Source organism: Pectinophora gossypiella, chromosome 24, assembly GCF_024362695.1.
Source record: "Pectinophora gossypiella chromosome 24, ilPecGoss1.1, whole genome shotgun sequence".
Taxonomy (NCBI): domain Eukaryota; kingdom Metazoa; phylum Arthropoda; class Insecta; order Lepidoptera; family Gelechiidae; genus Pectinophora; species Pectinophora gossypiella.
In genome coordinates this window covers 10,029,999-10,044,491 of record NC_065427.1, presented here as the reverse complement: position 1 = coordinate 10,044,491, position 14,493 = coordinate 10,029,999, and the positions used below count along the sequence as shown (strand labels likewise).

At 42.9% G+C, this 14,493-nt stretch overlaps 1 protein-coding gene and 1 non-coding gene across 7 annotated transcripts in view; both read left to right on the top strand.

Moving 5' to 3' along the window:
• Nucleotides 1–14,493, top strand: part of LOC126377721 (chloride channel protein 2) — an 89,717-nt gene that overhangs the window by 54,798 nt on the left and 20,426 nt on the right. For all 6 annotated transcript variants that reach the window (XM_050025511.1, XM_050025506.1, XM_050025505.1 and 3 more), the window contains 11 exons: nucleotides 129–251; nucleotides 3,406–3,534; nucleotides 3,729–3,862; nucleotides 4,239–4,395; nucleotides 5,359–5,447; nucleotides 5,906–6,027; nucleotides 7,181–7,282; nucleotides 7,941–8,043; nucleotides 8,768–8,896; nucleotides 11,588–11,750; nucleotides 12,568–12,659. In XM_050025511.1, the coding sequence (XP_049881468.1) occupies nucleotides 129–251; nucleotides 3,406–3,534; nucleotides 3,729–3,862; nucleotides 4,239–4,395; nucleotides 5,359–5,447; nucleotides 5,906–6,027; nucleotides 7,181–7,282; nucleotides 7,941–8,043; nucleotides 8,768–8,896; nucleotides 11,588–11,750; nucleotides 12,568–12,659 (1,343 nt within the window). The remainder of the gene's footprint in view (nucleotides 1–128; nucleotides 252–3,405; nucleotides 3,535–3,728; nucleotides 3,863–4,238; nucleotides 4,396–5,358; nucleotides 5,448–5,905; nucleotides 6,028–7,180; nucleotides 7,283–7,940; nucleotides 8,044–8,767; nucleotides 8,897–11,587; nucleotides 11,751–12,567; nucleotides 12,660–14,493) is intronic.
• Nucleotides 10,532–10,613, top strand: Trnas-gcu (transfer RNA serine (anticodon GCU)). The gene has a single exon. It is a non-coding gene; the product is annotated as a tRNA-Ser (tRNA).

Sequence of the window (14,493 nt, the reverse complement as noted above, 5' to 3'; positions counted from 1 at the left end):
GGGTTCGAATCCCGGAGGGGAAATAACACGGAATCACGGAAATCGGTGATCCCTAGTTTGATTTGGACATTACTGGTTGTTCACCCCATTATAAATAAATACATTATTTTAACCGGATTTGATTGCAGGTTCATTATGGCGGCACACATTCGCCCGTCTCGGCGAAGACTGGGTGTTCCTGGCGCTCCTGGGCATCATAATGGCGATCATCAACTTCGCAATGGACCGCGCCATTGCTGTCTGCAACAATGGTTAGTCTACAATAGGGTAGTTGGCTAATTTTGGACAACTTGTTCATAGCAGGCTCAAATATTAATATTTCAGTAAAATACGAACTGTCTCACTCTTTCTCTCTCTTTCTAAGCCTTGTCCCGCTTATACAGGGTCGGCTCTCCTTATCCTACTTCTACATATAGGTTGGTCGGTTTTGAGCCAGTAAATAATAATAACCGCCTCGCAGTAAGCGGTGTACACCTCTCGACACCCTTAGCTGCTCACAACCATGATGCTGCCTTACCGTCCAGTCGCGTTGACTAGATAGGTGGCCCATCCAGTGAGTGGCGAGTCACCGCCTGCTCATTGTATCCATGTTTACCAAGTATTTGGTCGAGCAGGCACCATAGTCCCCCATAGCTCCAGTATCCCGGTCCACTAACCCCCAACCCAATAGCCCAGTTCCCTTTGTTCCCATAATCTGCAATAGTCCTACGCGAACCGGGGATTGTCTTTGGGTGCACTCCTATAGTGCATACAGGGATAATCGCCGGTTGGTGTCACACCACATTTAGATTAAACTGTCTTAAGGGGCCTCTACGTGTTGGCTTCGGCCCCACGCACGCCTTCCAAAAGTCCGGGACTCCGTAGGCCCGAGGTATAGAAACGACATCAAATAATAATAATTCTTTATTAAAGGCAAAACAAAACCCATTAAAATACAAAATCCAATTGTACAAAATAAAATAGAGTTATAGTGTAAACATGAAATTTTAAAATATTGATAAAAGTAAAATACTAACTCTTACATACTTTATTTTATATTTTTATAAACTATTTAACATTACCCCAACAAAACGCGTGAAACTGTCATGGCGACTCGTGTAAGCACTAATAAATAAAAAAAAGTTAATGTTTTCACTATTATATTGACTGTTGACTAACTCGCTCTCCCGCTTTTTAGGGTTCCGTAGCCAAATGGCAAAAACAGAACCCTTATGGATTCTTCATGTTTGTCCGTCTGTCGGTCCGTATGTCACAGCCTCTTTTTTCCGAAACTATAAGAGCTATACTTTTGAAACTTGGTAAATAGAAGTGAACCAGTGAGTGTGGTTCAGGGAACCGCATTAGTATTTTCACACGAAAATAGAAAAAAAAGCAATAAGCTTTGGGGGTTGCCATATTTAGAACTGAAACTCAATTTTTTTTTTCATCAAACCCATACGTGTGGTGTATCTATGGATAGGTTTTCAAAAATTTTGAGGTAAACTGAATAGTTTGCACGGCTATTCTTCCAAAGTGGAAAAATGTGTGTGTGTGTGTGTCTGTAACTTCTAAAATATGAGAATTATAAATCTAAAAAACATATTTAGTTTTTAGAGATTTATTATGTAGTTTTTAATACGTCATAAATCGTAAACCGCAATTTACATTAAAACATCGATCAAAGTTACAACGAACTACAAGAACTTTTATATTATGTTACTTGCTGCTACGGAACCCTTCATCGGCGATTCCGACTCGCACTTGGCCGCTTTTTCTATTCTATATTTATGATTTTATGAGCGTATGCGTGTGTGTGCAAAAAAGATATTTAAAAAATCGTACCGTAAAAATCGTAACTACTCTGTCTGTGATGACTATTCTCATAATTTATTTATATTTCTCGCCGCTTGTAAAGGATAAAACAGGTAATAAACTTTAGAACCTATCAATATAATTTAATAGTGTCATAAATTAGCTCATTTCATGTTATATGCCTTTTAATGTCTAATAGTTTGTCTTGTTGTAACAAACAACAACAAAAAACATCGGCATATAAAAAACATAGAACACGTTCAGCTGCTTCTCTTCCCGGGCATGTCGTAAAAACCGACAGAGGGATTGTGTCCTCTAACATGATGGACTAATGTTATGGGCGATAGGCTGATCCCTTATCACCATAAGGTTCATCATATCCATCTTTGGACTTCGTATCAACGGTGGCTGCAAGTTGTCTTTGATTACTTGTGGCTCTGCCCACCCCATTAGGGATTACGGGCGTGAGTTTATGTATGTATGTATGTTGTAACAAACAACTCATACATTAAAGATGCCAACTTATGGCAGACTATTCACAAAAATACAGGGTGTTAGTGACGCCGTAACGTAAAATATAGGATGTTTTTTTTATTGTCAGAAATGTTTAATTAAGTTTTCATGATTTTTTTTGGTAAATTACATCCAGGTTCGAAATCCGGTGGGAACATGTCACAAAAATTACTTTGTGAGCCTTAGTTTGGTTAAGACCTTGCAGGCTGAACACCCGATTGTCCGAAAGTAGGATGATCCGTGCTTTGGCAGGCAAGTTAAGTGGTCCCGGTTACTACTTACTGATGTCAGTTAGTAATCGTTACAAGAGCCATATATGTCAGGGGCCTTAGACGGCTCAATAGTGACCCTGACAACAGGTTTGGTGGGGTAATCTACCTCACAACTCACAAGATAGAAGGTTAAGCTTTAACGGCCTCTGAGCATAGAATAAGGAATAATACTACATTATAGAACTGCAACTCTCCGCTCCCCACCAGCGTCTGAGCTAGGTTTACCTCACCCCCCCTCGAACCGCTTATTTCACTCCGACCAACTAAACGGATCAACTAGTTGTTCCGATCGGAACTCAGTATGTGCAATTCTTCCCACCGATCCAACTACTCAAAAGTAAATCATATTAAACCACTTTACATTTCTATAGAATTCCGAACTGAACAACTAATCTTTTCCTTAATAATTAAGTTCTTTTCGAAGTACAATTCACAAACGTGTGTTTTATTTAATTTCATTACACTATTGTCTTGAAATCGGAAGAAAACTAGTTGATCATTTTGTTTCCTAACCGACCAACTAAATAGTTGAGCCGTAGGGAAGAAAAATATTTGTACAGTTTCTAGTTGATCCGTTTAGTTGGTCGGAGTGGAATTACTGCCTCGAACATATTTTAGACACGAATCGTATGGCGTCAGACGTCACACACACAGATGCGCGTGTACGATAACGTCAATGTGTGGTGTCTGTGAAAAAGGAGGTGCTTTGTACGAAGTGTCCAGGGTGTGCTCTGAGGTTGAGAGTTGGCCTCACGATCCGGGGGTCTCGGGCTCGAATCCCGGTGGGGACATACCCACCATATTTATAAAACTGTGTTTTATTCCACAGCTCGTATGTGGATGTACAAGGACTTGGCAACGTCGACATTCAGCCAGTACGTGGCGTGGGTGTCTCTGCCCATCTGCCTCATCCTCTTCGCTGCTGGGTTCGTCCACATCGTCGCGGCGCAGAGTATTGGTCAGTACTTGGATTAATTCATTAGATGCATGCATGAGACTCTGAGTAAAGAACGTGTTCAGCTGCTTATGCCAATGTGGTGCAGCTGCGTTGGGCTCATGATCCTGACGTCACAGGTTTGGTTTTATTTGTTTCAATACTTGTTTTTTTTTTTTGGATACATTTTTACTTGACCTTAATCTTCTTCTTTCCAGGCTCGGGTATACCTGAGATGAAGACGATCCTCAGAGGAGTGCACCTCAAGGAGTACCTCACATTTCGTGCGCTGATCTCCAAGATTATTGGGCTCACTGCCACTCTTGGGTCTGGGCTACCTTTGGGTAAAGAGGTAAGGGCGAACTACTACTGGTCCAGTGGTTGAGCGTCATGCTCACGATCCGGAGGTCTCAGGTTCGATTCCCGGTGGGGACATATCACAAAAATCACTTTGTGATCCCTAGTTTGGTTAGGACATTACAGACTGATCACCTGATTGTCCGAAAGTAAGATGATCCGTGCTTCGGAAGGCACGTTAAGCCGTTGGTCCCGGTTATTACTTACTGATGTAAGTACGTAGTCGTTACATGAGATAGGGGCCTATGGCAGCTCAGTAATAACCCTGACATTAGGGTTAATGAAGCTGGTATTCCACCTCACAACCCACACGATAAGAAGAGAAGACAATGTTTTTGGAGGGATTTATTTATTAATCTGCCTCTTCGCAGGGCCCGTCAGTGCATATAGCGTCGATGGTGGCGAGTCTTTTATCCAAACTGGTGACAACCTTCCAAGGCATCTACAGCAACGAGAGCAGGACCACGGAGATGTTGGCAGCCGCCTGCGCAGTCGGCGTCGCCTCCTGTTTCGCCGCGCCCGTTGGAGGTAGACGCCATTACTACACAATACAACGCATTTAATAACATAACATAAACAGTTTATACAGGGTGTTAGTGACATCGTAACGAAAACTTTGAGGGTTGATTCAGACTACGATTCTGAGTTGATATCAAGTGGAATTTTCCGTCGCAAAATTCATGATTTTCCATTCCAGTAGTGGGACGTATACAACACCCTGTCCCACTACTGGACACAGGCCTCCCCTCAATAAACCAGAGGGCATCTGGAGCGTACTCCACCACGCTGCTCAACTTTGGATAAATGACTCATAGATACATACATACATACATAAACTCACGCCCGTAATCCCAAATGGGGTGGGCAGAGCCACAAGTAATCAAAGACAACTTGCAGCCACTGTTGATACGAAGTCCTAAGATGGATATGATGAACCTTATGGTGATAAGGGATCAGCCTATCGCCCATAACATTACCATACTCATAGATCCTAATTTAATCGTATCTACCTATTATTAAAGGACTCTCCACCGATCACGTTGGTCTAACAGAAAGCTTGCTGAAGTGTGAGTACTTAGTTCATCTTGCGATGTATGTGCCTCTGACTACCCCAATTGTGCTGTAGTCGTAAGCTTATCATCACCTCTCTAGAATTATCCCGTTTCTCACAGTGTCCGTATACCTGACCTGAAGATTTGACAGGTCCGGTTTTTGTTACAGAAGCGTCTGCCTGTCTGACCTTCCAACCCGCGAAGGGGAAACCAGCCCAATACAGGTTAGGTCATTTACCTCCGAAAATGCATTTCTCGGGGATGTTGGTTTACGAGGTTTTCCTTCACCGCTGAGCACGTGATAATCATTTATGATCCAAACATGAATTCAAAAACAAATTCGACGATTGTTGGTTTAGGCCTGTGCTAGATTCGAACTTGCGACCTCAAAGTTAGTGGTAAGCGTTCTACCAACTATGTATATGATTATTGTCCGCAGGTGTCCTGTTCTCTATAGAAGTAACAACAACATATTTTGCCGTAAGGAACTACTGGCGAGGATTCTTCGCAGCTTGCTGTGGTGCAATTGTGAGTTGCATGATTTATTTGAACTGCTTCACAAAAAGCCTTGCCCAACCACATCAACCCTGGTGTCAGGGTTATTATTGAGCCGCCAAATGGCTCATGACGACCACGTACCAACGGCCTTACGTGCCTTCGGACGCACGAATCACCTTACTTTCGGGTCTTCTTCTATCGTGTGGGTTGTGAAGTGGATTAGCAACCCCATCAACCCTGATGTCAGGGTTATTATTGAGCCGCCATAGGCCATGCAACGACTACTAACTTACATCAGTAAGTAGTAACCGGGACCAACGGCTTATATAACGTGCCTTCCGAAGCACGTTCGGACAATCAGGTGATCACCCTGTAATGTCCTAAATAAACTAGGGATCACAAAGTCATTTTGGGATAGTGAGCTTAACGCTCAAACCACTGGACCACGGAGGCTCTTAAATTGATGATGATGAGTTTCTGTTTCTCAGATGTTCCGCCTGCTGTCAGTATGGTCAGGAGCCACGCCCACGGTCAAGCCGCTGTTCCCCACCAACCTACCGCAGGACTTCCCCTTCGACCCTCAGGAGTTCGCCGTCTTTGTCTTGCTGGGGTAAGACTCAAGTGAATGAATGAATGAATATTTCTCTCTTTTTTTAAGAGCTGCGCTCTTGTCGGTGGAGTAATCGCCATTACTCCATAGATAAGGTGTGTAGAAGGTTGGTTGCCCCAATCGCCTTCCGTTCCCCAGTACACCGACCAATTTCTCAATCGGTAATGTTCCAGGAATTGTGTTCGAAATACTGAAATAGACAGAATAGTAAAAAAATAAGTTTAACAAAGCAAACCACCATTATAGAAAATACGTGAATTCAACATTTTGTGTGTGTGAAGTGCGTGGGGCTAAAAAGTTTCTGTACTCAACGTTTCTATACACACACTTCCCACAACGCTATAGTGTCATAAATACAAAAAGTGTGTGAAGTGTGTAATTTGCGTGGGGTCAAAAAGTTTCTGTACTCAACAACATTTCAGTACCCACACTTTCCACAGCAGCATAGTGGCAAAAATACAAAAAGTGTGTGAAGAGTGTGAGGGTGTGTGAAGTGTGTGTAGATTATTGTTTTTGCATGAAATCATATTTCAATATATTGTTTTAGGTTTACGCATTTATTATCATAATTAAAACACATAATAACGGGTTCTTACCGCGTTTAAATCAGAGATCGAGACTCCCGATATTTCGACACTTTTGCAAGTGCCATGATCACGGGATGACTGATGAGATTGGACTGGACATATCCCTGATTTAAACGCGATAAGAACCCGTTATTGGTGCTAATTCCTGTAAATACCATCTAATTTTATTTTAAGTTATATCTGTCATTTTCTTATCCGCCGAAAAGGAAAGGGACGGGTAATCGACAAGCATAAAATTTATGGAACGCACGTCAATTTTAAGCACAAATCTAAACCAAACGTCTAAAAATTTTACATCAGTCAATAACCCGACACAGTTAAGTAGACAGCACGTCAAACGGATTGCATACCATTACCCGGGTTATTCATTCCTTTACTAATTCTTCCTAAAATTAAGAGCTGTGAATCATCCGTCCCTTTCCTTTTCGACGGATATGAATATGACGGATATAACTTAAAACAAAATTAGGCAGTGTTTGCAGGAATCGGGGCCATTATGTGGGCTTCTTACGGCTGATGATGGTGATGATGTGTTTTAATATTTCAATACTCACACTTCCCAACAGCATAGTGGCAGGTCTTCTAGCAGCGCTGTGGGTATACCTGCATCGTCAGTACGTGCTCTTCATGAGGAACACCAAGGTGCTGTCGAACTTCCTGCAGAAGAAGTAAGTCCTACCGAATCCTATCGTTTTTACAGGGTCCGCTTACCTAACCTCAAGACTTGACAGGGCCTGACCTTCTAACCCGCGAAGTGAAAACCAGCCCAATACAGATTAGGTCACATACCTCCGAAACTGCATTTTTCGGGGATGTGGGTTTCCTCACGATGTTTTCCTTCACCGCTAAGTACTCGTAGAAGATGTGAGTTCTGTACTCTATTATATTTAAAAAAAATCTGTTAATTAAGTATACATACAGGTTGTTAGTGACAAAGCAACGAAAATTTTGAGGGATGATTCAGACCATGATTCTGAGTTGATATCAAGTGGAATTTTCCGTTGCAAAAGTATAGAACTGAAAATAATTTAAGTAATTAAATTTCCACGTGATATTTACTCAGTGTCATGGTCTGAATCATCCCCCAATGTTTTCGTTATGTTCGTTGTCACTAACCCTTGCCTGTACTAAGCTACCTGTGCGTACTTGTACATGATGTAATTGACATCGTAAAGAATACTGAGGGGGATGTTTCGGCTCTTGATTCTGAGTTAATATCAAGTGGAATTTTTCATCGTATAAACATTTATACTTGTGTTGCCAGCAACAACTTTATTCTCAGATGTTTTTTCAGTGATGTAACTAAGATGTCTTACCTCTCGGCAGTCGATTCATCTACCCAGGCTTCATGACGCTTGCCGTGATGTCCATCTTCTTCCCTCCGGGCATCGGAAAGTACATGGCCGCTGATTTGGGTAACCAGGAACAGGTAAGATGGTCGTTTACCTTCTCTTTCTTCCCTAGCATCTTACCTGTATGGAGTAGCTCAGTGGCGCAGCGGTAAACGGTCTACGATTGTTGAACTTAAGCAACTTTCGCAAAGGCCGGTCATAGGATGGGTGACCACAAAAAAAAGGTTTTCATCTCGAGCTCCTCCGTGCTTCGGAAGGCACGTTAAGCCGTTGGTCCCGGCTGCATTAGCAGTCGTTAATAACCACCAATCCGCACTGGGCCCGCGTGATGGTTTAAGGCCCGATCTCCCTATCCATCCGTAGGGAAGGCCCGTGCCCCAGCAGTGGGGACGTTAATGGGCTGATGATGATGATCTTACCAGTATGTGATGACAGCGATGAATGTTAATAGAAAATAAATAGTTCAATCAACTGAAGGGGGTATGGAGCATACTCCACAACGCTGCTGGATTGCGGGTTGGTAGAGGTGTTTTTACAGCTAATAGTCAATTCAATCCTGCAAAGTCTCTTATAGTGATTTCGACAATGTCCCCATCGGGAATCGAACCCGGACCTCCAGGTCGTGAGCCTAACGATCTAACCACTAGATCGCGGAGGCTGTAAATCTTATTATTCTGAACTATTACAATTATTTTTAACTCCCCCCCCTAAATCCAAAATGTCAAAACGAAAATTTTTACATTTTGGAAAAAGTATCTCATTTGACTCAGTTGTTAAATAGCCTGTTAACTTCCTTCGCAGGTTCTATCCCTGTTCGCCAACTTCACATGGGGGGACCAGCTGACGGCTGAGCAAGCGGCTGTGGTGGACCACTGGCGGACCCCGGAGGTGGACCATTTCGGCTGCCTCGTCATATACTTCTTCTCCATAGTGAGTACAACCTCGATCAGATCCTGGATGTTTTAAAGGACCAGGTCAAGAGTACTCTAAACCGGCGAGCATGCGTGAAGTCTGAGTGGAAGAAGCGAAGGTGGTGTGGCAGGATCACAGTAAGTAGAAATTCCATGGTCTCTGCCTACCCCAATGAGAAATAGGCGCGATCTTATGTATGTATGGAGTACCAGCTAGTCTTCTTCTTCTTCCAGTGCCTGTCCATTACTGGACGTTGGCCGTCAGCTTTGAGAACTCTTCTCTGTCAGATGCAAGACGAAACAGCTGTTCTACGGTTGTAACGCCGGTCCATTCGCGGATGCTCCGCAGCCATGACTTCTTCCTCCTCCCTCGACGTCTTTTCCCTACAATTTTGCCCATCATAATTAATTGAAGCAGCTGGTATCTTTCATTCCTAAGAATAACCAGCTAGTCAGCTATCGCAAAAGGGCCTCCGTGGTCCAGTGGCGGCCCTAGCGAAATATTTAGGGGGTACGACACCTCACAGCGGCGCCCCTCAACATAATGCTTTTTTCGATTAGTTTATGCCCACCGAAATATACCTAATTAAATCTTTTACAAATGTCGGTTACGGCCACCCATAACATAACATAACATAAACAGCCTATATACGTCCCACTGCTGGGCACAGGCCTCCCCTCAATCAACCGGAGGGGATATGAAGCATACTCCACCACGCTGCTCCAATGCGGGTTGGTGGAGATGTTTTTACGGCTAATAGCCGGGACCAACGGCTTAACGTGCCCTCCGAAGCACGGAATCATCTTACTTTTTCGGACAATCAGGTGATTCAAGCCTGAAAAGTCCTTACCAAACAAAAGACAGTCTCACAAAGTGATTTCGACAATGTCTGGGGACATTCGGGAATCAAACCCGGACCTCCAGATCGTCCACGGAGGCTGTTCCCATTAAATGTATAAGTTTTATGTGGCCGCTTAGAGGTCTAATTCACAGGGCAGGTGTGCCCAATCCAGTTACTCCCCTGTAAATCCAGCGCTGCCTGAGTGGTCGCGTCTTGACTGATGCCCCCCCTCAAAAACGGCGCCCGATACGATCCCTCGCACCGCCCTAACCGCTTCTGCGGTGCAGTGGTTGAGCGTTGCACTCACGATCCGGAGGTCCCGGGTTCGAATCCCGGTGGTAGTGATCCCTAGTTTGGTTAGGACATTACAGGCTGATCGCCTGATTATCCGAAAGTAAGATGATCCGTGCTTCGGAAGGCACGTTAAGTCGGCCTTTGGCGGCTCAATAATAACCTTGACACCAGGGTTGATGAGGTTGGTAATCCACCTCACAACTCACACGATAGAAGAAGCACCAATGTCAACCGTGTGTCTGACAACCCTATGCAATAGAAGTCTAATATTAGTTCGGTTAGGACATTGCAGGCTGATCACAGGCCCGAACGTAAGATGATCTGTTAGTCTTGAACCGTACGGGCGTCAGGCGTCACACACACAGATGCGCGTGTACGATAACGCCAATGTGTAGTGTCTGGGTAAAACGAGGTGTTTTGCATAATTTGTACGGGAAGTGGCAACCGCTAAACCATTTGTGTAAACATGAACATTAATGCAATAGTAAGTAATGTTTTATTTCGCTATATGTTACCAAGACGAGGTGGCCGAGAGGTTAAGGCGTTGGACTGCTAATCCAATGTGCTCTGCACGCGTGGGTTCGAATCCCATCCTCGTCGGCACATTTTGAATCAAAATAATTTGTAAATTAGCTCCTAATTAACTATAAATAGTTCGAATTCTTCGAATATCTTTATCTTCTAAAGGTATTCGAAGAATTTTTAACCCTAAAACAGTAGCATGGAGAATGCTACACCGACAAGAGCGTGGCTCTTAAATTAGTGATGACTTTTCATCATCATTGGCCTTATACGCCTGTTTCAGACGATTTATGACGTCATTACATACATACATACATAAACTCACGCCCATGTTCCCCGAAGGGGTGGACAGAGCCACAAATAATCAGAAGACTATTTGCAGCCACTTTTGATACATAGATACACACACTTTTGATCGTTTTTTTTATATGACGTCATTGCCGGAGAAATGCACTTTCTTTCATGGCTGTGCAAGCTAATCCTAGAGCGGCAAACTCTACCACACACTCTGCAGGAGAAGTCACCGACTGAGGGATTGTTGTCGGTTTGATGGCGTTTTAGTGATGACTTTTACTTAAGTAGTTAATGCCAATTGGGTCGTGTACGGTCACAAGCATTAATATGTATACACTTTGGTACCATGTCACATTAACTTTTTTGACAAATTGAACTGTAAGTCTCACTAAATGTCAAATATGTTAGTGCGACAGAGTCCTAAAGTGGGTACATTATATTGCTCATGACTGTACTAGGTTCAAGATAATTATGAAATTCCGATTACTAATAAAAACAGATCTAAAACTAACGAAACACTGTGAAACACATTTTCTTTTTTCTATTGAACTTATTCATGAATTTTAATCAAGAATAACGTAATAATTTCATCACGTTTTTCTATGACGTCACAATGTGCTTTTCATACAAATTCCATAGTAATTTTGTGTGTTGACGTTTAGTAAAAAGTAACTGATTTGACTTGTTGGAAACTAGTCTATTGTGGCAGAAAAAGTATGCACCTTACAAACATTAAGTGGAGTCTTCTCTGGTTCCAGTACTTCCTGGCAATGGTCTCGTGCACGCTGCCAGTCCCAGCGGGTATCTTCGTGCCGGCCTTCAAGATGGGCGCGTCTCTGGGTCGCTTCACCGGCGAGGTCATGCACTACTTCTGCCCGCTCGGAGTCGCTTATGGAGGGGTCATACAGAAGATTCTGCCAGGTACGAATGATCTTCTTCTTTGCGAGTCGATGGCGATCGATACAACATTTTTGCTGACCAATAATTGGCCACGCTTACGGCATTGTCAGTGGCTTCGTAAAGGTCTTTAATAGTGCAGGTGTTAGGGCACTTAGGACAGCACAAGGTGAGCCATAGTTTGTGGTGATACTCCACACTCGCAATCATCGCAACCATCAACCAGGTATCCCCACCTGCAGAGAATAATTACGAATAATTGTGTAGCCACAACGAAGAATTATTAACGAAGAATTGTGCTATTGCCTACAATGAAGGACTTCCAGGCTCATCATCGTCATCATCAGCCCATCAACGTCCCCACTGCTGGGGCACGGGCCTTCCCTACGGATGGATAGGGAGATCGGGCCTTAAACCACCACGCGGGCCCAGTGCGGATTGGTGGTTATTAACGACTGCTAATGCAGCCTTTTTTTTTTTTTTTTTTTTTTTTTTTTGACGTGACTTATTGTAGATTTGCCGCAGATGGCATTAACTACTTGGCCGGACAAATGGGGAGCGCTGAAGGCTCTAACTAATGCAGCCGGGACCAACGGCTTAACGTGCCTTCCGAAGCGCGGAGGAACTCGAGATGAAAACTTTTTTTTTTTTGGTCACCCATCCTATGACCGGCCTTCGCGAAAGTTGCTTAACTTCAACAATCGCAGACCGAGCGTGTTTACCGCTGCGCCGCCGAGCTAGCCGAGAAGAGCGTTTATTCTGCTCTAATTGTTATGCGAATAAATACTCATACTCATAAAATATTGAAGTAAACAATCTCACCTAATTCGGTATGTTCCAGGGGGGTACGCGACGGTTGGCGCGGCCGCATTCACCGGCGCAGTGACACACACTGTCTCCACAATAGTCATCGTCATCGAGATGACTGGACAGGTAACTTGCATTTTGAACTTATTTATAACTTATTTATAAAAATGGTACACCAACAGCTTCACTACATAGTATAAAACAAAGTCGCTTTATCTGTCCCCATATCCCTATGTACGCTTAAATCTTTAAAACTACGCAACGGATTTTAATGCGGATTTTGATGCGGTGTCACTAATACCCTATCTACAGGGGGTTTAAAATGGCCACATCGAAGCAATTCATCTAAGAAAGCAATATTGCTATTTCGGCGTGGGTTGAAAATCAGTGTTGCCCTCTGGGTAAATTTTTCACTGAACCCTGGCCTTTTTTGGTGAACTGCGGCACCCATATACCTTTATGTTTTCCAACTACTTAAATATTAATGTGTGTATATTTTAATGCTGTAAATGTATATGTGTGTCGTAGATTTTACCTAAATAAACTTTTTTATTATTATTATATTTTTTATTTTCTATTCTCCCTTTTTAAGGGGTAGTTTATACCCACTACACGGGCCTTAACCAAGTGTAGTGGGGTCGAGGTGATTCGATGAGATGGTGGGCGAAGTAAGGAACTTTCGGGTTATGCGACAGGTATTTAATATTGTAGCTTTTTGTATGGTGGTAATTATATAGGATGGTATATCAAGGGTTTTTAGGCTGCTATTTAGGCTTTTGGGGATGACACCTGTTGAGGATATAACAATTGGGACAATGTGTACTGTATTTACTCGCCACTGTATTTTTATTTCTATTGCTAAGTCCCGGTATTTTGTGAGTTTGTCAGCTATTGTAGATTGGATGTTGTGTGTGTTTGGTATGGCTATGTCGATTATGTATACTGTGTTGTTGTGTTTATCGTGGAAGGTGATATCGGGCCTATTGTAATGTACTGTCCTATCTGTTAGAATAGTTCTGTCCCAGTAAAGTTTATGTATATTATTTTCTAGAACAACTTCTGGTTTGTATTTGTAATATGGCTGCTTGGATGTTACGAATTTACAGGCATGTGCAATGTGTTGGTGTATGATGGAAGCGACCTGATCGTGGCGGTGTTTGTAGTCAGACTGTACTAGGGACTTACATGCTCCGGTTATATGCTGGATGGTCTCGGATGCGCTGTTACATTGCCTACACAAGTCACTCTGATGGCCTAAATCTTTTGTAATGTGCTTCCTGTAGTTACGCGTTGCAATCACTTGGTCTTGGATAGCAAGCATAAAGGCTTCGGTCTCTGGGAAGAGCTCACCCCGTTTAAGCCACGCGTTCGACGCATGTTTGTCGACATGTATTTGGCTCAAATCGGCTTGATGTCTACCGTGGAGAGACTTTTGCGCCCAGTTTGTTAACTTCTGTTGTGTGGTCGTAAGTTGCTCATTAGGTTGACTGGTTTTGTGGTGCAAGTTGAGAGGGGTCAATTTATCGTCAATGTCGGTTACGTATTTATGTAATAGTGACGTTTCTGCTTTGGTATGGAAAAATCTTCGGAGTGTTTGTATCTGTCTGCTATGAAGGTTCTGTATGTCTATCAATCCCCTTCCTCCTTCTTGGCGTCGTAAAGTTAATCGTTGCACACATGATTTTGGGTGATGTTTTCTGTATTTGGTGAGGGTAGTATTGATGATTCGTTGTAGTTTTATTAAATCTGTTCGTGACCAATTTATTACACCAAATGAATAGGTTAGGACCGGGATGGCATATGTGTTAATTGCTTTGACAATATTACGCGAGTTGAGGTGAGTTTTTAATATTAGGTTTAATCTGTGTTTAAATTTTTTAGTTAAGTCAGTTTTAGTTTGTCTGTGGTGTATTTGTCGAGATTGTTGGAAGCCTAGATATTTATACGCGTTGTTCTCATC